The 27,298-nt window shown below is 43.8% G+C and overlaps 1 protein-coding gene across 1 annotated transcript in view; it reads right to left on the reverse strand.

The window, feature by feature from the left end:
* RYR3 (ryanodine receptor 3) overlaps nt 1–27,298 on the reverse strand; it is a 372,120-nt gene that overhangs the window by 135,671 nt on the left and 209,151 nt on the right. The window contains exons 40-44 of the mRNA XM_036247201.1: nt 12,984–13,257; nt 10,955–11,069; nt 9,190–9,319; nt 7,970–8,073; nt 3,880–4,015 (exon numbers count right to left, since the gene is read on the reverse strand). Of these exons, the coding sequence (XP_036103094.1) occupies nt 3,880–4,015; nt 7,970–8,073; nt 9,190–9,319; nt 10,955–11,069; nt 12,984–13,257 (759 nt within the window). The remainder of the gene's footprint in view (nt 1–3,879; nt 4,016–7,969; nt 8,074–9,189; nt 9,320–10,954; nt 11,070–12,983; nt 13,258–27,298) is intronic.

Genomic DNA, 27,298 nt, shown 5'->3' on the forward strand with positions numbered 1-27,298 from the left:
TGTTCTTGTGCCAGTATCAGGCTGTATTGATTATAGTATCTTTGTAGTATAACCTGATATCCAGTATTGTGATCCCACCTACTTTGTCCTTCTTTTTCATGATTGTTGTGGCTATTCAAGGTCTTTTTTGGTTCCATATGAACTTTGGAAGTATTTGTTCTAGTTCTGTGAAATATGTCGTTGGTATTTTGATGGGGATTGCATTGAATCTATAGATTGCTTTGGGTAATACTGACATTTTAATGATGCTAATTCTTCCAATCCATGAACAAGGTATGTGCTTCCACTTTTTTATATCTTCCTCTATTTCTTTTTTTCAATGTCCTGTAGTTTTCTGCAAATAGTTTCCTTTACTTCTTTGGTTAAGCTTATTCCTAGGTATTTTAATTCTTATGCCACAATGGTAAATGGGATTGATTTTAAGTTTCTCTTTCTGTGAGTTTATCATTGGAGTATAAGAATGCCGTCAATTACTTGACGTTAATTTTGTATCCTGCTACTTTGCCACATTCATTTATTAAGTCTAGTAGATTTTTGATGGAGTCTTTTTTATCCAATCAGCTACTCTGTGTCTTTTTATCAGAGCATTCAATCCATTTACATTTAAGGTGATTATTGATAGGTGCTTATTTATTGCCATTTTTTGTTTAGTGTGGTTATATTTTTCTTCCTATTTCTTCTACTAATTACACCAGTCCTGTTAACATTTCTTGCGGTGCTGGATACTAATGTAATCCCTTAGCCTTTTTTTTTTTTTGTCTGGGACGCTCTTTATTTGACCTTCTAATTTGAATGATAGCCTTGCTGGATAGAGTAGTCTTGGATTCAGATCCTTGTTTTTCACGATCTTAATTATTTCATGCCATTCCCTTCTGGCATGTAGTGTTTCTGTCAAGAAGTCAGCTGATAGTCTTATGGGGTTTCCTTTGTAGGTAGCCTGTTGCTTATCTCTTGCTGCCTTTAGGATTCTTTGTCTTTAATTTTTGGCATTGTAATTACTATATGTCTTGGTGTGGGCCTGTTTGGGTTCTTCTCACTTGGGACTCTCTGTGCTTCTTGAACTTGAATGCCTTCTTCCTTCACCAAATTAGGGCAGTTTTCTGTCACTATTTCTTCAAATATATTCTCTAACCCTTGCTCATTTTCTTCTTCTTCAGGGACTCCTATGATGTGAATATTATTGTTTCCAGTTGTCCCACAGTTCTCTTAAGCTGTCTTCCTGTTTTTTAATCGTTTTTTTTTCTTTTGGTTTTCTGATTGGTTGTTATTTCTACCCTGTCTTCTAATTCACTGATCCGGTCCTCAGCTTCCTCTACTCTGCTGTCTAATCCTTCGAATGTGTTCTTTATTTCTGCTATGTCATTCTTCATTTCTTCTTGGTGGTTTTTTATTTCCAATTGGTTGATTTTCAAAGTTTCTACATCTTTACTCATGGTGTTGATGTCCTTACTCATGCTGTTGAGCTTTCTCAAGATCATAGCTCTGAATTCTAGCTCTGTTAACTTGCTTAACTACCTTTCATTTATCTCATCTTTGGTAGAGGTCTCTTGTTTCATTTGGGATTTGTTTCTTTGTTTCACCATTTTGGCTATCTCAGTGGGTTTGGAGCCTGCCAAATTTTCCCTGTGGGTGTTGGTGTTCTGCTATTTGTGGCTCCCTCTACTAGATTTGGATGAGCATGGGAGGACTCACATTAAACACCACTGTCAAGTCTTACTTTCCTGGGTAGAGTTGCAAGCCCAGGAATGGTTCAGTTATCCTCTAGCTTTTTGCCTGGAGGCTATTAGTTGTGGTTACTTGAAGAGCCTTGGGTTCTCAGTTGAATGAAAAACTCCCTCAGGTGTTCAGCATAAGGGGATTTCCAAAAGGTGGAACAGATGCTGTTTTTTAATGGGCCTCAATTTGCATTTCAGTGTCCCAACTGGGCATGGCTGAATCTCCGAGGGAGGGGCTGCCGCCTCTCCCCAGAGCCCTGGGAAGGAGCAGTATGGCCACTGTCCTGTGTGGTCGCAACTCAGCAAAAGCTCTGAGTGCCCTCCAAATTCCGAGTGTCCCCACACAGTTCCATTCCAGTCTGCCCTCCCTTTGCTGGGGCCCAAGGTGAGTGGCTGTGGCTATTTTAGCGTCTGTCCTAGCTCTCTGAGCTGTGGTACCGCTTGGGATTTTAACCCCAAGGGCGCTGCTCACAGCTAAGACCGCTGCTGTCTGTGGGCTCCCAGACCCCCTCTTGTGCCTTCGCAGTCCTACCAGGATCAAGTCAGTGACCCTGGTCATATGGTCCTTGCAAGCTGCTTTTCTGTTGCTTTTTCGCCACGATTTGTCTTTATTTTAGTTGTAATTCCAGTTTGGTCCTGAGAGACGGTCTGTGTAGCTTCCATTCACTTCACTGCCATTTTGGAATCCCCCAATTCATTAAGTAAATCCTCAAAAAGATTAAGAAATATTCAATTTGTCAGTTTCTTTGCAAAGTCCTTTGAAAATGAAAATGCGTGCGTCCATGATTCCTCGACACGAGGAAGGTTTGGCAGGGCTCACCCTGTCCTGCCCCCTCTGGCCTCCTTCACCTCCTTAATCAGTGCAAACTGTCCCACTAACTGAGTCCAAAGGTGGCCAATGAGAATAAATTGGTCTTATTTACATAATTTGGTGAGCTTTATGAATCTTTAAATCCCACTTAAAAATTATCTTTTATTACCACAGTAACTGCATTAATTCTGGGCATGTGACCACTTGGACAGGAAGTAGAAGAGACAATGAGAGGCTATCCTGACACTGGTCTAAAAGAAAATGGAGTTTAGCAATGCTGGTGATGAACAGATAGGGACAGTGAAAAACACACAGAGAGAAGCAAAATACACGTGATTAAGAATCTGGCTGGATGAGATCCAGGAGAACAAAACACAGACATCTTGAAGTGTGTGACCCAAGCAGGTAAAGGGAACAATCAGGAAAGTGGAAATCATATAAATATTAAGAATAGAGTACATTATAGTGTAGGAAGGTAAGCACTTTGGGATGGGGTGGAGAGAGACAACAAGTACATGGGAATACAATGATTATATCATGTCAATATATTTTGAGGTACATTCTCATACTTAGAACAATCATCATGATTGCTCATCAGCTGCAATTCTTTTTTGTAATCACTTAACCAGCCCAGCTGGATTTGTTTGCCTGGAACACCAAACAGGGAGGAAGAAAGATCATAACTATAATGTAAATACAAGTGAATTAGTATTATAACAGAATCTTGGGAAACAAGGTACATTTTCAAGAAAGCAGGCCACCTATTTTATGCATTAGTCAGCACATTTTATGAGCGTAACTACAACATTTTCATAGACATGGAATTCACTGTAAATGGGAGGTGACTTGCATTAAGATGATGATTTAGGGTTGGTATAGCAATTTGTTTCTCTAAGGAGTTTAGTTATCTTTTTATAGCTTATTCAGTTATTCTTGATTTTTCTTAATTCATCATCCATCCATCCATCCATCCATCCATCCATCCATCCATCCATCCATCCAATAGTCTAAGAATCTGGAGGCATCCCTGAATTTAACTCTGTGAAATAGATAGGATGAAGATATTACTAAATCCCTTTCACTGATAGGAGAAGAGGTAGAGCTGATGAGTCCAAGCCCACACCATGAGATTCTTGCTGCAATGGTCCTAGAACTTAGTACTCTGTCTATTGGATGCTTCTCTTGATCCTCATCAGGCCTGATTCTCCCTGAAGTTTTTATACCAGCTGCCAATTCCCTACAGAATCTATCCTATTTATAGATAGGAGGCAATGTAGAGAATCTTCTTTTCCTTGTATGTACCCACAGCTGTGCCACTGTAGGTCTGAAAGGCATAAAACACTTGGGACTCACTGTTCACGAAGACGGCAAACCTCAGGAAGGACAGGTAGCGCTCCCCTTCAATGGGGTTCCAGCCGACATCAGGGTATCCTTTGGCCAGAAGCATGGGGCAGCTCTGTAGGCCACAGCCTGCCAAGTAAGTCACCACCTGCAGAGAACAGTTTGAAAGTCAGTGCCCAAGGTTTTTACAAGATAACGTAAGGACTGCGAAATTCTGGAACCTGAGGGTTTTCATTTTCCTGATAGCTAGAGTGAACCCTAATTTTTAAAACAAGTAATTCGGTAGATTTGAAGCCAGAACCTCTAATTCATTTTTGTTTCTAAGTAACCAACAAGGCAGATGATCACTGTTATGTACCAATACACCATGTACTATTAATTCCCTGGTTATCCCAGTTTTGGCAAGAGGGAGCTGCCATTTAAAAATAGACCTACCCAAGCTCTGGCTAGTTTGGTTCAGTGATTAGAGCATTGACCTGCGGACCAATGAGTCTCGGGTTCGATTCCAGTCAAGGGCACGTACCTTGGTTACGGTTCGTTCCCCTCCCTGGTCAGGATCGTGCAGGAGGCAATCAGTTGATGTGTCCTTCTCACTTTGATGTTTCTTTCTCTCTCCCTCCCTCCCACTCTAACTGAAGATAAGCAGAAAAATATCCTCCAGTGAGGATTACAAAATAAAAATAAAAATAGGCCTACCTAGGGCACATCTGGGGGGATGGTGGTAGATCTAGGCTGGCCATGTACATTTGGCCATGGCACTTCAAGACCAAATACCCAGTCCCTGGTTGACTCGCAGGGGGCCCTGGACTAATCAGGGGTTTCTACGCAAGTTCTGCGTCGACAACAGCTGTCAAAAGTGAAAAGCCAGGACGTCAAGGTTGGGGTGGCGAGTGAAGTGGCAACAGCCGGATACAGCCTGGGACCGGTAGTGTTCTCTCTGATTCCAGGTCACCAGACACGTCTCATCTCAGCTCTGTGCTCATGTAGAATGTTAGAAGCTGCCCACTTTTAGAAGGTGTGAGGCAAAAGCCTGGCAAATAGACATATTCTGGAAATGCAGTTGTTATTCTAATTTAGCCTTTGATATTTTACGTACACAGGAAGAAAAGGAGAATCCACTGCATGGCAAAGTCCTCACAGTCAGAAATGGTGTCTTTCATTTTTTTTTTTTTTTTAAATCCTTACCTGAAGACATTTTTCCTTTTTTTTGTTCAGATAGAGTGGGAGGAGAGAGAGGAAAAGAGAGAAGCATCGACATGAAAGGGACATAAGTGGCTGCCACCCACACGACCAACGAGGGCCAGGGGCAAACTGCAACTGAGGTACGCGTCCCCAGCGAGAACCGAACCCAGGTCTCTCTGGACCACAGGCCGACGCTCTAACCACTGAGCAAAACCGGCCAGGGCTCTTTTGTTTTTTAATCCCCAGGGTCTTTAATCAATGTCACCCCAATATGTTTAATAATAAAAAAAATCTCCAGGGTCTGGCACATAGTAGCTGCTCAATAAATATCTGTCAAATAAATAATGTATTTGCAGATGTCAAATACTTGCAGTCATTTTGCAAGAAGAATGAATCTAAGTTTCAAAATTCAATAATAAACTCTGATCACACCTTTTCCTTCCTAAACTGATACTATTCTGCTTGGAGCTTAGATTTGATTTGGATTTATTTTTTTTCAAAAAAAATATTTATTAACTTATTTAAAAATAATAAAACTATTACACATTAACTGAAAAAACCATTTTTTAATGAAAAAATAACAACTATCCATTTTGTTGGCTGGATTCTCACATCTGCTTCTGCATTTTATCTGTTGCCACATGTTGTTTAGGTCAAAGTTCATAAATAAAAGCTGGCTTCTCCCATAAAGGTAGTCTGAAAGAGAGAATTTTTCATAGCTTTTTCAGATAATTGTGGATATTCTCTGATAATACACCAAAATCGGAGAAGTGGAATCTAAAACCACATAAATAATCTTTTGTATATTTGGTAACATTAACATCTATGGCTCTATTATGTGCCATGAATAGATGTCTCAGAGAGAAGAGATTGACCGAAGAACTTATACGCACATATGCATAACCAACGGACACAGACACCAGTGCAGTGAGGGGGTGGGAGCGGGCGGAGGAGTCAACAGGGGGAAAAGGAGGGACATCTGAATACATGCAACAATAAAGATAAATTAAAAAAAGGTCAAACTGATTTGGCCTTTAAAATGTTAGGAAAAACATTAATCAAGGCAGGAATTAGGCAGAATTTTCAGGATTACAGGTACTGGGCATTTCACTGGCCGCTAAAGTAAGTGTGTGCATGTGTATTTTCTCGTTATTGTTATTGTAGCGCAGTCTTAAGGGACCTAATTTCTGTTGTGATCAGTAGAAGGGAAAAGCTGTGGCATTTACTGGTCCTTCCTCCTCTCCCAGGAACCAAACTTGGGGGATTTCCCGACACTGGTCTAAACATTCTGCGCCCTGTGCTACGCTGCTGGAACCACTTGAAAGGGGGCATCGAACCTCATCGGGCCCTTTACAGATTTCCCCAAGTCCCTGATCCTCCCCTCTGCTGCCTCCTGGCCTCCACTTATCATATCTTGTCTCTTCTGAGGGATGCTCGGGGTCTTTGTCAAGCAGTATCATTTGAAACGATGGACAGCGGCTGAGGACGGGGTGCTGAGCGCTAACCCCGGTGCCATTGTCTGGTTGTAAGAGAACCATTAGCTACTTTTCTATACAGGCATCAGGTGTCAGCTCACCACCTAGAACACTGTCATTTATTACTGTGTAAATATATGAGGGACAGAGTCAGCCTGTAGTCTGTCCCCCAGAAACAGAGGCTGTGAGTTCTCAGGGCACTGTGGCACCCGGTCCCGCGGGTGCTGGTGCTGGCACAGCGGCTGAGTGTGTGTCTGTGGGAGGGGCGTTTTTTTTCTGTTCTGATCACTTCTTCTCACCACACCGGGCTGTGCTTTGTAAAACGCAAATCATCTCGTGTTGCTCCTCCAGTGGTCCCCACCCCTCTGGGCTCTACAGCGAGGTCCCATCATTTAACAAGCGCAAGGCCTCTGGGGCCAGATACGTTTGAATCCTGGCACTGACACGACAAACCCGAGACACTAAAGACGTTACCTAATGGCGCCATGCCTCAGTTTCCTCTCCTATCCCTGGGGCAATAATAAAAAGGTGTGTTCTGAGGGCCACGGGAGGCAATTCAGAGGGGGGTCTGGTACAAGTGATTCTGGGGGATACACACTTGTATTATTAATAATAATGGTTGCATACAGTCCAATCCTTACTCACCTCCTCCTCTCCCCCACGCCCCCAGCCCTCCGCGATCCTCCGGACTGAGCTCCCCGAGGCCAGGCCCACCACGCTCAGGCCAAACCTGGTGCTCCTCGCACACTCTTCATAGCCATGTGGCTGAGAGCTTCCCGCCCCTCAGCTCGTCACTTTCCGAGTCACCTTCCTGATTCCCTCGCGGGGTTAGGTGCCTCTGCCATGTGCCCAAAGCCACTCCACAGCGGGCGACCTTGGCCTCATCCCCCGCCCCCTCCCTAGCATGCTCTTCCCCTCAGAGATGCAGGTCAGTGTCAGGCCAAGGAAATAGTCTCCAGGTGGGATGGGGAGAGGTCAGGTGAATCAGCCCCGGTCATCACCACCACCGGTGCCCTTTTATGGTCCCAAGGTGGGCAGCTCAGTTCTGCCTTATTTCACGTGGACGGGTCATGGGTGGCATTCTCTTCCTTTTGGCTGACTGTACAGTTTTCTGCCATGCCTCTTTAGTATGCAAGTCTCAGCTCGCCGACCCAGAACTTGGTTAGGAACCACAGGTGTCTGAGTGTTCCATGGAGACCCGTGAGGCTGGGCCTCCACGCACACAAATGTCCACATCCCCACGTCTCTGCGGTTGGCTAACTGTCCACGGGAGGGGCTCTGGTCCTAACTACCATGCGGCTGTCAGTGACTCACATTCTGCCACATTGTCACGGTGTGTGAAAGAGGTCCTGATGGAAGCCCGCCGGGCCCCTGGGCTGCCCTTGCTTGGCTTGGCTGCCCTACAGGCGGGAGAGGGTAAGCACATGCCTCCCCAGGGCAGTTACCTTCTCCAGGTCTGGCTCCTCTAAGCCCAGGGCCAACTCGTTGTTGTCCATCACAGAGGAAGCAGCCACGTCCAGTGGAGTGGATCCCCTCATCGACGGGGAGGCTGAGGAAGGAGGGGAGAGAGAGAGAGAGGGACCTAGAGGCCGCTGCGCACTGAGTGGAGACTGCAGTGCCCACACTGGCCAGGAGAGGGCAGCACACACACGAAACCTGGCTCATGGTTCTGAGGGGACCACGCCCCCGTGTAAGAACAGCTCCATTTTCTATCCCCTCTCATCTCCCCCATTCATTACTGATTATGACTATGGATTAAGTTGGAAAATCAGTTCCAGGATCAGCTGGGACCACCTATTTTTAAGTGCTTTTCTAACATGAACCTTCCTGGGGCCCACATTTGATGACCACCCCAAAGACTTAGATGTCACTTGGACAACTAAGCTCAAGTGACTTGGCCATTTCTGGGGCCATCACTTAGGACTTAAAAATAGCCACAAACAGCATTAGCTCATGTAGTTATCAGGTCCCCAGTGTCGTCTTTGGTTTTCCTTTGTTTGGTCCTTAGGCTAGAACTGAGAAAAACTTCAGGTGGCATTTTACAAAAAGGCTGGTAGCCTGAGGTTGCATTTGATAAACCGGAAGCCTGAGATGGCAGATTTCACATGCTCGGATGTGTGTGCCTGCATCTTCCGCAAACTCATCTGGTTTGCGTTCGGAATACTGAGTAAGGCACATGTGTCGTGTTGCTTTCTTGTGGTGGTGATGGGTTTACACAGTGTATCCACACTGCCCTTGGCCGGTCCACTTTGCAGCTACGGAAGACCTGGTTGGTTGGCTGACGGGACAGGCATGCAGCCAGCCTGCCGGGAAGAGGCTCCGTCCGTGACCTTGGTCTCATTAGCACTGCTCCATGGTCAGCGGAGTGGGCCGGGAGGAGCTCTGTCCCCAGATTATATCTGCATTTCAGGCAGCATTTTATAAACTTGGCCCCAAGAGAGCTGAGGTCAAACTGTGTGACTATGCCAATGCAAATCTGTCACCAGCTTGGAAAGCAGAGACATGGCATCATTATTTCACTTGTTTTTAGACTAGGCAGGGGTCCTTTCATATTAAAAAAAACATACACCCAGAGAATGCACGTGACTTCTTTCCTTTTCCCTCCTAAGTATGTGGTCAGCAAGGGAAGTCTGAGCCCAAATGTGCAGGTTGGAACATGACGTACCGAGGCCAACGCTGCTGTTCTCCAGCAGGTAGCTGAGATGCTCAAACATGGCCTTCTGGTTTTGCCGGCTGATTCGACAGAAATAGCAAAGGAAGCGGCAACAGCTAGCGACCATCTTTGGGAAAGCAATCTGTAGGGAGAAGCAGGAAGTGTCAAGGAGAAGAATCTATCTCCAGGTCTCTGGGAAGTCTGCCTTCACGGAGTCTTAGGCTTGTCTGGCAAGCTCTGAACAGTTTGGAAAAACAAATTTTCTCCTTATTTCCAGTTTGTTCCCAGACATATTCATAGGAGAGCTACAGAGTATACACCTGAGAAGAGGCTTCCTAAAACACTGAGAGTGAGTCCTAGTTCCTGAAACATCTTCCTTTCCAAGGGAACAGATGTCCAGCAAGAACCCCAGGCATCCTCGGATGTCGTGTGAAATTGGGCGACCCCACACCAGGCTTTTGTCTCTAACTAGGAGAGGGGTGGACGAAACTCCAAAGGAAATTTCAGAAGGGGGGGGGGTGATCTTAGACAAATGAGGCCCAACACTGGTCAGACCTCAGTCCTCTGGTAAAGACTGGCCCCTCGGGCTCAGGGAGCCCCCAGAGCAGCTGTGAGCCTTCCCCAATCACTCTGTCTTCCTCTCCCGTGGGCCCCGTTAGCACTTGTAACCCGGTTCCCACAGGGTAGCACTGAGATGCCATCGTATATTACTGCTGACTGTGTTTGGCTTCTCTGCTGATCAAAGTAATTGGCACCTCCAGGGCCTGGCCACGTCTTATTTTTGATCTAATGACGCCCAGTAAATGTGTCAGCGTTAACCTCGCTCAGGATTCTAGGAAGCCCTTGATTTCCTGTTAGCACCGTGGAAGGTGCTCGAAGAAGTGAGGTTCTGAAACCTGCAGTCAGCCTGCTCGCTCAGGCACCTGGACACGCACTCAGGGAGCGTCAGGAGCGAGTCCACTTTCCCGGGAAACCAGAGGGAAGCAAGTGAGCTTGGCGTCTGCTCTTCCGGCACAGCCCACCTCTCGATCCTGGCGGGACTCCTTCCCCAGGACCCGGCACTCTGAAATCTCCAGCACGGGAAAGCACGCCCCCTGCTGCCCTCACAGCGATCTGACTCCAAGGAGGACCCCAGACAGGTTGGGCCCCGTTCCCTCCGTTCCCTGTGCCAGCAGGAGCTCCCTCCCCCGCCCCCCGCAGGACACACCTCGTGGGGGGCTGGCCAGGGCTCCATCAGGAGCCTGGCTCACAGAGCAAACTGGCACACTCCTGAGGAGACACTGCCAGGATCCTTATTAAGATCTCATTCTCATCCTGGCTGGTTTGGCTCAGCGGTTGGAGCATCAGCCTGAGGACCAGAGAGTCCCGGGTTCAGTTCCCGCTAGAGGCACATACCAAAAAGAAAAAAAAAAAAGATCTCATTCTCCTTTCAAACAACTTTCTGCTGACACAGCACAAGACACACTGGCTCCTAAGTGGAACGAGGGATTCCAGCGGGGAAGGAGCAGGGTGCAGACTACGGTAAGCCGAGTGGCTGGAAGCCCAGTGCGACGTCGAGAAAAGGCCCTGAGCTTCCAGAGCGGATGCCCTTCCTCCGGCTGGAGGCCATTCAGCAGCATCAGCCCACCTGTGGGCTCCTTCCTGGCACCGTGTACATCCCTCTATCTCCCTGGGAAGAGTCATCGAAGTGATGGACACCAGCCATGTGGCTGCCAACAAGTCCCCTCCAGTGTCCCTGCCCAGGGGTCAAGTTCTGGCCACGTTCTTGTAGTGTTACCTGAGATTTCTCTGCGCCCAACACGTTCACCATCACCTCCATCACCGTCTCGTGCATGCCGAGGACTCGCATGAGGTTGGGGTGCTGGTAAAACACCTTGTTGTTCATTATGTCTCTAGGGTAAGGATTGGAGAGAGACGTCAGCTCGTGCTTGCTTCGACGCTATGGGGATTCAGGGATGAGCACACACAAACGCGTGCACACACACGCTGAGGGTGAAACAGGGTAAATGTGGCAGGTTGAAGAAGGCACTAGGTCAGTGGGAACAGGTGTGGAGTACATTTCTGGCTGATAGGAATATTCTGTGCTCTTTTATTTCTACTAAGCACTTGCGTTCTCTCTTTGAAACATTCCCTTCTAAGGACGTATTAAGCAGTTGCTCCTGGGTCTTTGTATTTGTAATAGTTTCCAGGTAGCCCAAATCACTGAATTTCCCTCCCTCCAGGGTCTTCCATACTCTCTTGTCTTGTCCTTACATCTATGCCTCTATTTATTCCCGTTTTTTAAATAATAGGGCTGTACCCTTTTCTTAGGACTATTATATATTAGGTAGCAGTGAGGACAGTGGTCCTCAAAACCCAGTGAAATGATCAACAACCAAATGTCAAAGGAATTGTTTTTAAGTCATGCAATACAAATTCACAAAATAAAGCTGCAGGCAAATCTGATGACAGGAGCAGCTTGGGACCTGACTGTGTGATGCCTGGTTGGGGGGTTACCCCCTCCGGCCCCCACCAGTGTTGCAGCTGCTAAGAGGAGACACCGCCAGGTTTTATTGTTGCTTTGTCTACTGCAAGGGCTGTGGGAGAGGCTAATTTGGCAGCTTTTTTCACTTTCCATAGAGTCTCTTCATTTTTACTGTAAGATTCTGCTTTGGAAGCAAGTTTGAGGAGTGCATACATCCCCCCACCCTACCCGCATCCTTAAAGTCCCTGTTGGGGCCTCGGTGATAGATGCTCCGTTAGTTTGTGGGCTCAAGGGTGGTGGGATGGGACATTCAGCAGTGGGGAGGTTGTAGTTCTACTTCTTGGTTTTTATTTGTTTGTTTGTTTTCTTAATTCTCACCAAGAATATTTTCTCCATTTTTAAAATTGTTTTAAAGAGAGTAGAAGGGAAGGGGGGAGGGGAGGGAAAGAGGAAGAGAGAGAGGGGGGAGGGGAAGAGGGTGGAGAGGGGAGAGAGGGGGAGAGGGAAGGAGAGGGAGAGAGGGGGAGAAAGGGGGAGAGGGGGAGGGGAGGGAGAAGGGAGAAGGGGGGAGAGAGAGAGAGATGGATGTGAGAGAGACACATTGATGTTTGCCTCCTGCACCAGCCCCAACTGGGGCTGGGGATCAAACCTGAAACCCAGATCCAACCTGCAATCAACCCTGCAACCCTGTAGTACGCAGGCCGATGCTCTAACCACAGGCCAGGGCTAGTTCTTGATTTTAATCAAGTGAAACTGTGAGTTGATCAGTGAACTTTTTGGGGTCTTGGTTTTCTCATCGGCAAAATGGAAGTGCTGTGTTACCCAAGTAAAGGGATTTTTTTGATGTCTACATGTTATCTTCTTGACAACATGGCAGTGAAGGAAGAGACATAAGCTGTCTCAGAACCGACAACGATGACACCCTAGGATGGTCACGAGGAAAGGAAGATCACGGGTGGCGGTGTTTCAGAGGGACATCTCAGAAGTCTCCCTGTCAGAAGCAGACATGCTCAAAAAGTGTCTGTCTTATTGGGTTGAACACACTGTCCCTTCCCCTGAATTCTTTCATTGCTTCCCTGATGCTGTTTCCATCAGATTCAAGCTAACTAGCTGTTTGTCTCCTCCCCACTTCTTCAGGCAATGTCCCTTTGCTCTGACTAGCAGGTGTCTCAGGTTATCAAAGGTGACTGAAGTGGCCAGGATGTACTCCCACAAGGGGTGCCTGCAGGAGGCATACAGAAACTGCATAAGGTTTGATTCCGGAACATGCATACAGCAAAGGAAACCAGTGTTCCCATCTGACACTCTATCACAGACTCACACTTCACTGTGGATGACCTACCCCAGCCCGTTGATCATGAGCAGCTCCTCTTCCTTGCCCATCCTGACACTGAGGAGACAGCGAATCTGGCCCAGGGCAGCCAGCAAGTTGATGGTGTCGCTTACAGAGGCCTGGCTGATGGTGTAGGTCTTTCTCAGGGCCTGCAGCAGCTCCCCGATGCTGTCATACTGCCTCTGGAGGAGGTTGAACATCATCCGGACTAGGTCTGCGTCCTGGATCTGGTCCTCCTGGGCCCAGCGGATCATCGTCTGTGAGATGAGTTCCTTCAGTGTCACTGGAAGGATAACAGGAAGGACCAGTACTATGGCCGTCCAGTTCAGGGAGAGCTTTGTACCTCAGCTACTTCATTCAGTCATAAGACACATCATCAACTGATCAAGGTTAAGAAATTCTTTTTTTAGAACAAAGCAGGAGGTATCGCAATGACTTCAAACTATACCACCAAAGTGACTATAATCAAAACAGCATGGTATTGGCAAAAAAACAGACACACAGACCAATGGAACAGAATTGAGAGCCCAGAAATAGACCTACATGTATGGACAGATAATTTTTGACAAAGGAGCCAAAAACATACAATGGAGAAAAGAAAGCTTCTTCAATAAATGGTGCTGGGGAAATTGGAAAGCCACATGCAAAAGAATGAAACTACATGACTATTTGTCCCCGTGTACAAAAACTAATTCAAGATGGATTAAACACCTAAAAATAAGACCTGAAACAATAAATTACATAGAAGAAAACATAGGTACTAAACTTATGAAACCTGGTCTTAGAGAGGATTTTATAAATCTGACCTCAAAGGTAAGGGAAGTAAAGGCAAAAATAAATGAATGGGACTATATCAAACTACAAAACTTCTGCACAGCCAAAGAAACTGCCAAAAAAGCAAAACGGCAACCAATCGAATGGGAGAAGATATTTGCAAACAATAGCTCTGACAAGGGGTTAATATCCAAAATATAAAAAGAACTCATACAACTCAACACCAAAGGAAACAAATAATCCAATTAAAATGGGCACAGGACCTGAACAGACACTTCTCCCAAAATGACATACAAATGGCCAACAGATACATGAAAAGATGCTTAACTTCACTAGGTATTAGGAAAAATTCAAATCAGAACTACAACGAGATACCACCTCACACCTGTTAGAATGGCTATTATCAACAAGACACATAATGACAAGTTGGAGAGGTTGTGGAGAAAAAGGAGCCCTCCTTCCCTGCTGGTGGGAATGTAAACCGGCACAGCCACTGTGGCAAACAGTATGGAGGCTCCTTATAAAAGCCAAAGAACATATCTGCATAGCTCAGGGCCATAGACAGCAATGTAGTGAAGAGGGGGCTGGGTGGAGGGGGATAGAGAGGGAGATAATGGGGACATCTGCAATAGTGTCGACAATAAAAAGGAAGACGTCCCTGAAAGATAGCTTTGTAAGGGCAGCCGCAGAGCTGAGAACAGCCGCACGCCCATTTCTTAAGGAATTAATTAATTATTATATCTTTCAAGGTTCAAAAATAATAATGCTGATAACAGCAGCCATTTGTGGTAAAAATATGTGGAAAATATTATGTAGTTAAAATATTTTTAGTTGAGGCCCGTGGCGGCGCGTACCCAGCCCAGTCCCTAGGCTCCGGGCCTACAGCAGTACATCATCAAGAGTGGTGCCCCAGACCAAGCAGCAGGGCTAGAGCAGTTGAGACCTGCCCCTGACCACTGCAGCAGCGGAGCTGGAGTGGACCCTCTCCCACGAGCAGCAGCAAAATCCCAGGTGCAGAGCATCCTCAGCCCCCAACAACAGTAAAGGATTGGGACCTGAGAGCACCCCCTGGCAGCAGCAGCAGCAGCAGTAGTAGCAGTGCAAACTGGGAGCTGACACTCGCCCCCAGCAGCGACTGATCAGGAGCTGAGCCTCATTAGGCATCAGGGTGCCCCAACAGTACACCAGCAAGACCCACACACCCCAGCAGCATACCAGAGGGACCCATGAACCCCAGAAGTGTACCAACAAAACCCACAAAACCCAGAATAATACCAGCTGGACCCACACGCCCCAGCACCATACCAGAGGGGCCTACAAACCCCAGCAGCATGCCAGTGGAACCCACATACCCCAACAGTGTACTCATGGAACCCCACATACCCCAGAAACATACCAGCAGGTCCCCCACACCCAAGCAGGCCACAAGATGAACCTGCATACCCACTGGCAGCAGCAGCACATATCAGCAGCTAAGACCCATCCCTAGCAGCATCAGCAGAAGCCAATCAAGAGTGGTGCCTCAGCCCAAGCAGCAGCAAATCTTGGGGAGCCGAGACCTGCACTACAGACTAATTTCAGCCACCAGATCTCAACCCTCCAGGACCCACAGCAGACATGAGGAGCCATACACCAAAACAGGCTAGGAGGCACAGAAGCTTTAATTGATACACACTGACCTGCCTACACATTCTAACATCCCTCACCAGGCTTAGAACTACCAGATGGCTAAAATGGTGAGACAAAGAAACAACACCCAAATGAAAAAAAAAAAAAAGACGAATCACTAGAAATGGAACTACAGGAACTGGAAGAAAGCAACTTGTCAGACTAAGAATTCAAAGCAATGATTATAAAGGTGCTCAAACAATTTGATGAGAACTACAAGCAACTTAATAAGAATTATGAAGAGCTCACTGGGAACTACTTCAGCTTAAAATAAAAAGGTATAAGCAACGCATAAAGAAGGTAGGAGCTATACATAAAAATCAAGAGGAAATAAAGAATGACATAGCTATATAAAAAATACCTTAGAAGGGTCCAATAGTAGATTGGAAGAAGCTGAAGATTGAATCAGTGACTTGTAAGACAAGGTAGAGAAAAACACCCAAAAAGAGCAGCAAATGAAAAAAAAGTTTAAAAAACAGGAGGAGAGTTTAAGGGAGCTGTGGGATAATACAAAACATAACAACATTCACATTATAGGGGTACTGGAAGGAGAAGAATCAGAGAAAGGAATAGGAGACCTGTTTGAAGAAACAATGGCAGAAAACTTTCCTAAACTGGTGAAGGAAAAAGTCACACAAGTCCAGGAAACACAGAGAGTCCCAAGCAATATGAACCCCAGAAGACCCACAGCTAGACACATCATAATAAAAATAGCAAACATTAAAGACAAAGAAAGAATCTTAAAGGAAGCAAGAGAGAGACAGAAAGTTACCTACAAGGGGGCTTCCATTAGACTGTCAGCTGATTTCTCAACAGAAATGCTGCAGATCAGAAGGGAGTGGCATGAAGTGTACAAAGTAATACATGGCAAGGGTCTGAATCCAAGACTACTCTATCCAGCAAGGCTATCATTCAAAATTGAAGGATAAATAAAGAGCTTCATGGATAAAAAAAAAAGCTGAAGGGATTTACCACCACCAAAAACAGCACTGCCAAGAAATGCTGAAGGGAGGAGGAGGTAGAGGAGGAGGGCGGGGGGGGGGGAAGGAGGAGGAGGGGGGGAGGAGGAGGGGGGGGAGGAGAAGAAACAGAGAGAGAGAAAGAAGAACACAGGCATAAAATAAAAATGGTAACTAATAACTATCAATAATAATCTTAAATGTAAATGGCTTAAATGCTCCAATCAAAAGACATCGGGTAGATGACTGGATAAGAAAGCATGACCCATATATATGCTGTCTACAAGAAACTCACCTCACAACAAAAGACTCACACAGGATGAAAGTGAAGGGATGGAAAAAAATTTACCAAGCAAATGGAAATGAAAAAAAAAAAAAGCTGGTGTAACAATGCTCATATCGAACAAGATAGACTTCAAAACGAGGGCCATAATAAGAGGCAAAGAAGGTCACTATATAATATTAAAAGGATCAATCCAACAAGAGGATATAACACTGGTAAATATATATGCACCAAATATGGGAGCTCCAAATTACATTAAAAAACTTTTGGAGGACTTCAAGGGAGAGATCAATAGCAATATGATCTTAGTGGGTGATTTTAATACCTCATTTACACCACTGGATAGATCTTCCAGACAAAAACTTAACAAGGACATAGAGTCCTTAAATGATGACCTAAATCAGTTGGACTTAATTGATATTTACAGAACATTTTACCCCAAAGCTGCAGAATATACATTCTTCTCAAGTGCACATGGGACATTCTCAAAGATAGACCACATGTTAGGACATAACATAAGTCTCTACAAATTCAAAAAGATTTAAATCATATCAAGCATCTTCTCAGATCACAATGGCATGCAACTAGAAATCAATTGCAACAAGAATATGCAAAGACATTTGAATACATGGAGGCTAAATAGCATATTATTGAACAATGAATGGGTTACCATGGAGATCAAGGATGAAATTAAAAACTTCCTGAAAACCAATAAAAAGGAACACACAACAACACAAAATCTATGGGATGCAGTGAAAGCATTCCTGAGAGGGAAGTTCATAGCACTACAGGCCTACCTCAAAAACCAAGAAAAATTCCTAATTGACTCTCTAACCCTAAAACTTATAGATCTAGAAAGAAAACAAAAAGAAAAACCTAGAGCAAGTAGAAGAAATAGTAAAGGTCAGAGCAGAAATAAATGACATAGAGACTAAAAAAACAGTTCAAAAGACAATGAAACAAAAAGATGGTTCTTTGAAAACATAAACAAGATCAATGGACCTTTAGCCAGACTCACCAAGAAACAAAAAGAGAAGATCCAAATAAACAAAATCAGAAACAAAAGAGGAGAATTAACTGACACCACAGAAATAAAAAGGATCATCGAAACATACTATGAACAATTATATGGCAACAAATTGGACAATCTAGGCGAAATAGATGAATTTCTAGAAACACACCATCTCCCAAAACTGAGCCAGCAAGAGATAGAAAACTTGAACAGACCAATGACAACAAAGGAAATTGAATATGTAATTAAGAAACTCCCAGCAAACAAAAGCCCATGCCTGGATGGCTTCATGGGGGAGTTTTACCAAACATTCAAAGAAGATCTAACACCCATTCTTCTCAAACTATTCCAGAAAATCCAAAAAGACAGGAGACTTCCAAACTCATTTTACGAGGCCAGCATAATCCTAATTCCAAAATTGGATAAAGACACTACAAAGAAAGAAAACTACAGGCCAATATCCCTGATGAATACAGATGCCAAAATCCTTAACAAAATATTAGCAAATCGAATCCAGCAATACATAAAAAAATGATCCACCATGACCAAATAGGATTTATGCCAGGGATGCAAGGATGGTACAATATTCAGAAATCAATAAATGTGATACACCACATAAACACAATGAAAGATAAAAATCATTTGATCATATCAATAGATGCTGAAAAAGCATTTGAAAAAATCCAGTATCCATTTTTTTTTTATCCTCACCCGAGGATTTTTTTTTTTTTTTCATTTTTTGTACAGATAGAGTGGGAGGGAGAGAGAGGAAGGGAGAGAGAGAGAGAAACATCGGCGTGAAGGGACACATCGAGTGGCTGCCACCCGCACGACCAACCAGGGCCGGGGACAAACTGCAACCGAAGCACGTGCCCTTAGCGGGAACCGAACCCGGGTCTCTCCGAACCGCAGGCCGACGCTCTAACCGCTGAGCCAAACTGGCCAGGGCCAGTATCCATTTTTTATAAAACTCTCAGCAAAGTGGGAATAGAAGGATCATATCTCAACATAATAAAGGCCATTCATGAAAACCCTACAGCCAATATCATACTCAATGGGCAAAACCTAAAAGCATTTCCCTTAAGAACAGGTACAAGACAGATATAACCACTTTCACCACTATTATTTAATATAGTACTAGAAATCTTAGCCACAGCAATTAGACAAGAAGAAAAAATAAAAGGGATCCAAATTGGAAAGGAGAAAGTGAAACTGTCATTATTCACAGATGCATGATACTATACATAGAAAACCCTAAAGACTCCATCAAAAATCTACTAGACTTAATAAATGAATTTGGCAAAGTAGCAGGGTACAAAATTAATGACAAGAAATCAATGGCATTCTTAATACACCAACAATGAACTCACAGAAAGAGAAGCTAAAAAAAAAAAAAAAAAAAAAAAATCCCATTTACCATTGCAGCAAAAAAATTAAGATACCTAGGAATAAACTTAACCAAAGAAGAAAAGGATCTCTTCACAGAAAACTACAGGTCATTGAAAAAAGAAATAGAGAAAGATATAAGAAAGTGAAAGCATATACCTTGTTCGTGGATTGGAAAAATTAACATCATTAAAATGTCCATACTACCCAAAGCAATCTATAGATTCAATGCAATCCCCATCAAAATACCAACAATATACTTCACAGAACTAGAACAAATAATCCAAAAGTTTATATGGAACCAAAAAAAGGCTCCAAATAGCCACAGCAATCTTGAAAAAGAAGAACAAAGTAGGAGGGATCACATTACCAGACATTAGGTTATACTACAAAGCCACTGTAGTCAAAGCAGCCTGGTACTGGCACAAGAACAGGCAGAGAGATCAATGGAACAGAATAGAGAACCCAGAAATGGGCCCAAGACAATATGCTCAATTAATATTTGACAAAGGTGGCAAGAGCATACAGTGGAGTCAAGACAGCCTCTTTAAAAAATGATGTTGGGAAAATTGGACAGCTACATGCAAAAAAATGAAACTAGACCATCAATTTACACCACACACAAGAATAAACTCAAAATGGATAAAAGACTTAAATGTAACTCCTGATTCCATAAAAATCCTAGAAGAAAATGTAGGCAACAAAATTTCAGACATCATACGCAGCACAATTTTCACTGATACATCCCCTAAGGCAACAGAAACAAAGGAGAAAATGAACACATGGGACTACATAAAACTAAAAAGCTTCTGCACAGCAAAAGAAACAACCATCAAAATGGAAAGGGAACCTACTATATGGGAGAGCATAATTGCCAATGATACATCAGATAAGGGGTTAAATTCCAAACTATATAGAGTACTCATACAACTCAACAAAAGGAAGACAAAGAACCCAATTAAAAAATGGGCAGAGGAGCTGAATAGACAGCTCTCCAAACAGGACACACAAATGGCCAAGAGACATATGAAGAAATGCTCAACATCACTAATCATCAGAGAGATGCAAATTAAAACAACAATGAGGTATCACCTCACACCTGTCAGAATGGCCGCCATCAAAAAATCATCAAACAACAAGTATTGGCAAGGGTGTAGAGAAGAGGGGACTCTAGTATGCTTCTAGTGGGAATGCAGACTGGTGTAGCCACTAAGGAAAACACTATGGTGTTACCTCAAAAAATTAAAAATTGAATTGCCATTTGATCCAGTGATCCCATTTCTAGTAATATATCCTAAGAAGCTTGAAACACCAATCAGAAAGAATATATGTACCCCCATGTGCATAGCAGCACTATTTACAGTAGCTAAGATCTGGAAACAGCACAAGTGTCCATCAGTAGAGGAATAGATAAAAAAGCTGTGATACATATACGCAATGGAGTACTGTGCAGCGGTAAGAAAGAAAGATCTCTTATCCTTTGAGACGACATGGATGGATCTGGAAAGTATTATCCTAAATGAAACAAGCCAAACAGAGAAAGACAAATGTCACATGATCTCACTTATTTCTGGAATATAATGAACTAAACAACTTGATGAATAAAATAGACCCAGAGACATAGAAGTAGGGTACAGACTGACATTCCTCAGAAGTGGTGGGAAGGAAAGGATAAACCACAGAACTTATATGCATGTATGCATAACTGATGGACATAGACAACAAAACTGGGGACAGGATGGGAGGGGATAGGGAGGAGGGAGTCAATGGGGGAGGGGAAGGAGAAACATCTGTAACAAAAATAAATTAATAAAAAATATGTTTAGTTAAGGACTGACACACACACACACACACACACACACACACACACCCATGCTATGGGGAAAACAAGCTAACAGATAGTTGAGTTGATACAAAACAAACATAAGGACACAAAATTACAAGACAGTGGTGAAGCAAAGTGGCATATACCAAAATAAGAAATGCTTATTGAAAAATTTTAAAGATTGTATTTTTGGCAGGTTATGTGACTGTCTCCTGTGACATACCCTCATCAACACTGAGCCGCAAACAGATTTTTGGGGTCTTGACATGTGAAAAATGGCAATTCTTATTATTTGACATTTATTCCACTAGTATTAAAATGGAACATTAAAGGAAAATTAAGACTAAAGTTACTATATGACCCAGCAACCCCTCTTCTGGGTTATCTACTCCAAAACTGGAAAACATTTATTCACAAAGATATATGTACTATGTTCATTGCAGCATTACTCATGGTGGCCAAGACATGGAAACAAATGAAGTGTCCTTTAATAGACAGCTGGATAAAGAAGACGTGGTACACATATACTATGGAGTTCTACTCACCATAAAAGAGATGAAATGCTGTCATTTGTGACAAATGGATGGATATTGAGACTATCATGCTGAGTGAAATAAGTCAGACAGAAAGTCAAGAACCATGTGATTTCACTCATATGTGGGGTATAAAACTGAAAGCAACAAATGAACAAATAAGACAAATAAACAAACACTCATAGACACAGACAACAGCATGGTGGTTACCAGGGGGATGGGGATTGGGGGTAGTGAAGAGTAAAGGGAGTTAACAGAAGAAGATTTGACTTTGGGTGGTGGGCACATGATGCAATACACAGATGATCTATCAGAATTGTACACCTGAAACCTACATCATTTTATTCACCAATGTCACCCCAGTACACTTAGTTTAAAAAATTTAAGGGTGGGGAATGAAATGCAGAGAAGTAGAATATGTTGTCAAAAGACACATATGTGAGCCACACTATAAGAAAATAATACCTCAATTTTGAATTGAGGGTGCTAAATATTCAATTTTGATTAAATGATACTTGAATAGATGCTGGAAACAGAAGACTACATAAGACATTGTTCTTGCCTTCAGGGTGCTCACAGACCAGAAATCCACATTTTCATTTTGATTTTATAAAATCCAAATTTTATCTTTATTTTATAACACCATGTAATAAATACTAAAATGGAGGTATGTGCAAGGGCCATGGGATCGAATGGGGAGTGATTGATTCTGGTGGGTTAGAGTAAAGCAATAGTAAGCATTGGACTTTCTCCACCACAGGTACTATTTCCAAGTATTTAAAAGATACCACATACCACATGCCATTGATTCAAGAATTGCAAAAGATAATTTTACACTGTAAAAGATGACATAAACATACAAATACACTAGGAGATGGAGACAGATGGATATGGATGCTCTGTCAGGTCTAAGCCTTTGCACTTGGGCATCTGAGCATCACGCCCTGCACCGTTGCCGGGATCTCTGCCGGAGCCAGTGGGCACTGCGTTCACAAGCACCAGGAGAGAAAGACCAATGTGACTTTTAATTTGGAATTTCTCAGGGCTCATACTGGGGCACAGAAATATCACTGGTTGTAAAAGTAAAGGAAAGATCATTGAAGTGGGACTTAAACCAGCTGTGGGACCTTCAGAGGTGAGTCTAAATGGCCCTGGAAAGTGCTGATTGGCATTGGTGCGGGAGGGTGATCAGAAGGGTGAGGGAGGTCTGAGCAGGAGGATAGAGCGGAAGGGACCCTGCCTGAATGGCTGGGAAGGCACTGCTCACCCCTCCCCATGCCATACACACTTCCAGAAGCTGCCATGACAGAGGTGAGAAATGCTGCTTTTAAATCACAACTGCATCCAAGTCTGGCTCTGCTAATCACATTCCTGCAAGGTATGGATGGCACCAAGAGCCTTTACGTAGACCTGGCGATACAGGTAGAGCTCAGGGGGTGACAGAGGCCATGCAGTCCTTCTGAAATAAACACAGATGGGTGCCTGGGTAGCCTGTGCCATCTCTGACAGTCTCGTTCCTACCTCCATACCCTATATATGGCAGATGTCTGTTCTACCTCCAGACTTGACTCATTATAAGGATAAAAATAGTGCTCCAGAAGAGATCTAGATGTAAAGGATTAATTTAACTTACTGCTGTGTCTATCAACCCTGTGGGTATTTTAGGTTCAGACGGGAGGCATAAGCTGAAAGACTTAAAAAAGGATTCTGAAGGCAGAGAGAAGCACAGTTAAAAGATGTTCCTACGAGATCTCACTGGGTGGGGATTGCTGACTAATAGCTGTGAGCTTAGATGGTATCTGAACCCTCTGGAGAAAAAAGTTATTTACGGACTAGGCTCAGCTCTTCTCAGGAACTTGTTCCCTCAGTAGCCAAATGTAGAAGTTCCTTTCTCCTGGTTACTATTGACAGTAAGGAAAGAAAGCAAGACAAAAACAAACGCTCCTGGACCCAACATACGTTTTTCTAGTCCTGCAAGTACAATCCCTGCTTTAGCCAATATTTTGGGCTGAAAGAATTCCGGTTCTCACCACTAACAAGCAAATCCTCTGCAGAGAGAATATACATCATCACAGTCCCTGCCACACTTGCAAAGCAACAGTCAGAACTGCCAATCAAGCAAGGTCCACCCTCTTTTCAACAGGGCATTTTCCAGGGTCATGATGAAACCAAGTAAATACTAGCTTTTCCTTAACCTGGCTCTCAGATTAGTTCAGGATTTAGATGAGCTCCTAACCTCGCAATGACTTAAAAATCCAAATCAATATGTATAGTCTAGAAAATGGAGCATTTACACAAAACCTCTCATTCGAGGGCAAACGGGAAAGGAAACAGCCCTGCCACCCGAGAGGATGGAGTGGGAATGCCTTCAAGGCCAGAATAAGGCAACGAGATCAATAATATGAGTGGGACCGTGCTGAAGTGCAACTAAAAACAAAACGTGACCCCAAGATCACAATAGAAAAAGCAAGTCATCACTGTAGCGTTGTAGATGGACAGAGGTAATTTAGTGGAAGGCATGGCATTTAAGACCATCCTGGTTGATAAGTTTTTCCAAACGTGAGACTGAGGTCCAGAAAGTGAGAGAGAGAGAAAGAAAGAAAGAAAGGGTAAGAAAACTGTCGGGTGGGAGAGGAAACATTCCCAAGAGCCCCGAAAAGCGTGCATTCTGTGGCCTGACATGTAAGAGAGACCTAGCACCCGCCGAGAAAACCTAGGCCAAAGCAATGCATTTCCAGTGGTCTAAGCACTTCTGAAACTGAGCTCCACACCCCTGGCAGCCACGCTCCTGAAAATTCCTGATTTTAATTAGCTCCCATGACCCAGCGGCAGAACAGCACTGATGGACCAGGGTCAAGGGGATAAAAAGAACCCGTGTTCTAAAATGCAGTAGGCTCTCCGTCTATCTGCACATTTGAGGATTAGAACAATTAATGCCTATAGTCCACAGACCCTTGGGGTAACCAAGATCCCTTAGGCAGCCTGCAAGGCCACACGTACTTTCATGATAGTTCAAAGACACCGTTTGCCGTTTTCACTGTGCTGATAGCTGCTCCGATGGTGCAAAAGCAATGGCAGGTGGAAATGCTGCGCCTTCGCGTAAATCGAGTCAGTAGCTCCGAACTCTATCCCTTACTGCCGCACCCCTGGGAAAGTGCCCGGTGTCACCTAAGAATTTCAATGTTCTCAATGAAATGTAAACAGTATTAATTTTATTAATAACAAACTTCTGAGTATAAACTTTTTTGTATCCCGTGTGACACAATGGGAGGTATGCCAAGGCTGCCTGCACGTCCAAGGGTGGCGGTATTCTTTTTTTTTGTATGTGCCCCTAGTGGGAACCGAACCCAGGACTCTCTGGTCCACAGGCCAACGCTCCAACCACTGAGCCAAACCAGCCAGGGCTGCGGTGTTCTTGAGCGAAGGCTCTCCTGTGACTGAGCTGCGAGCCAAGCTGGTCGCTTGTCTCATGAAATGACATTTTTTAACTCTGGTTCATCAGACTTTGGTGACTGACACATTTTCTTAAAAATGAAAGAAGTAAAGCCTATCACTTCAAGGAAAACCACTGATAGCATCTGCTGCTCTAGTACACTTTGAGCTTCCAAGTGAAAATAGCATTTCAGAAAAAGTTTATCTGCCTCCATGAGTTAGACAGCTTCCCAATACTTAAAGATGTTTTTTATTGAATTGTTATTAACAGATGCAATTTAAAAACATTTTATGATGAGGTATGTCAACATAAGCTCTGCATAACTTGGTGAACCAATAATTTCCCAATGACCAATGCATGGTGTTACAAAACCATCCACAGGTAAAACATCCATTCAACATGCAAGACAGACCAATGCATTTTTATGTGGCCAAGCACAAAAATTTCTTTAATATGGTTTTAGATTCCACATGGCAAATAACTTTTGAGAAACTACCATTTTTTGAGTTTTTTTTTTCTTTTTCTTTTTAACAGGAGAAAATCAAAGTTGAATATGTGTGCATGGGGAATTCACATAGGCATGAAGATTCCCTGAAAATTCCGAAGATCACGAGACAATACTGGGTATGAAGGACGTTTTTTTGGACAAAGGAGAAAAGGGGAGAATGTACTTGCTGAGTTTTAATGTAGTATTAAAGGAGAATTTCCACAAGTACCTGAAAAAGCTATTCAAATACTCTTCTTTCTAACTATATATCTGTTTGAGGACAATTTTCTTCCTCTTCTTTAACCAGTTATAAGAATCCAACTATCTTCTATTAAGCCAGACATAAGAGATTTATACAAATGCAAAGCAAAGTCATTCTTATCCTTTTTGCATTAAAAATTTTAGTTTTTATAAAAGTATGTCATTTATGTACTATGTAATGGGCTTTTATTATTTTCAAATGAACTGACCATTGTTTAAAAATGTCTCAGTTTTAAATTCAAATTCAGTAATATTGATAGGTATAACCCACATAAACTAAAGCTTTCTGAGGTCTTTGAAAGTTTTTAAGAGCATAAAGGGGTCTTGAGACCGAAAAGGTTGGGAACCACTGATCTATGCAGAAGGGGCTGCACGAGGTGCTGGCCATGACCGAAAGGCAAAGCTTTCCCTCCAGCGAGGATGAAACCCTGTCCTGTGAGACAGTGACTCCGCGTAGGTCGCTGAGACCTGAGCCTGGAAGGCAGCCGCCGAGGAAGCTGTCGATGTCTGTTTCTGGGTGGGAGGTAACTGAACGTAAGTACAAGGAGAGTGTGACGTCTCACATGGGGAGATGAGGAGAGGACTCAAGGATCATTCATCTGAAAACGGGATCCTGGCCATCAGCAAAGGCCCCAGTCACTGCTCATTCATCACTAAGGGGAGTTCCCAGCCTCAGGGGCCTAAATGCTCCCCTCTGCAATTTGGGTTTAAGGTCAGTCTTCTGCAGAGCGAGGGGGTGCCTGGTATCTTCAGCCTGTTCTGCAGCCTGGGCAATGGCCACGCAGAGACAAGATATGCTGCAGGCTGCAGGGGGCGCTCGCTTCTTCCCACTGACATCAGCTGACCCTTCAGCAACGGCTTGACTCTCGTTCATCCTGGAAACCAGGGCTGTCAACTCCAGAAGGCTTTGCTCCGGAGTCAGTGTATCTAGCCTCAGGACAGACCTTATTCACACGTTTCTTCCTGTCCTCATCTTAGCTGAGTTACCTCCCGTGACTCCCTTCTAAATTAGCTTATGAATCAAAGGCTATTTTCTGTTAAGTACTGAGTTAAGTACCCTACATGAAACTATGTCAAGGCACAATTATTACCCACAGCAACCTAGTTGGAGAAACTAAATACATACATGTGGACCATTTAATGACAAATAGGTATAAAATGATAATGGGCAAAACTCTGTTTTCTTTCTTTTTTTTTTTTTTTATAATGAATTTTTATTTATTTTTTTGTTACAGATATTTTACCTTTTTACCCCATTGGCACCCCCCACCCCACCCCCCCTCCACCCTGTCCCCGGCTTAGTTGTCCATGTCCATTGGTCATGCATACATGCATATAAGTTCTGTGGTTTATCTCTTCCCACCCTCCCCGCCCCCCATCCCCTCTTCTGAGGGATGTCAGTCTGTGCCCTACTTCCATGTGTCTGGGTCTACTGTATTCCTCAGACTGTTATGTTCATTATATTCCGTATATAAGTGAGATCATGTGGTATTTGTCTTTTTCTGCTTGGCTTCTTTCACTTAGGATAATACTTTCCAGGTCCCTCCATGTCGTCTCAAAGGATAAGAGATCTTTCTTTCTTACCGCTGCATAGTACTCCATTGTGTATATGTACCACAGCTTCTTTATCCATTCGTCTACTGGTGGACACTTGGGCTGCTTCCAGATCTTAGCTATTGTAAATAGTGCTGCTATGAACATGG

Source organism: Molossus molossus, unplaced genomic scaffold (assembly GCF_014108415.1).
Source record: "Molossus molossus isolate mMolMol1 unplaced genomic scaffold, mMolMol1.p scaffold_m16_p_1, whole genome shotgun sequence".
NCBI classification, from domain to species: Eukaryota; Metazoa; Chordata; class Mammalia; order Chiroptera; family Molossidae; genus Molossus; species Molossus molossus.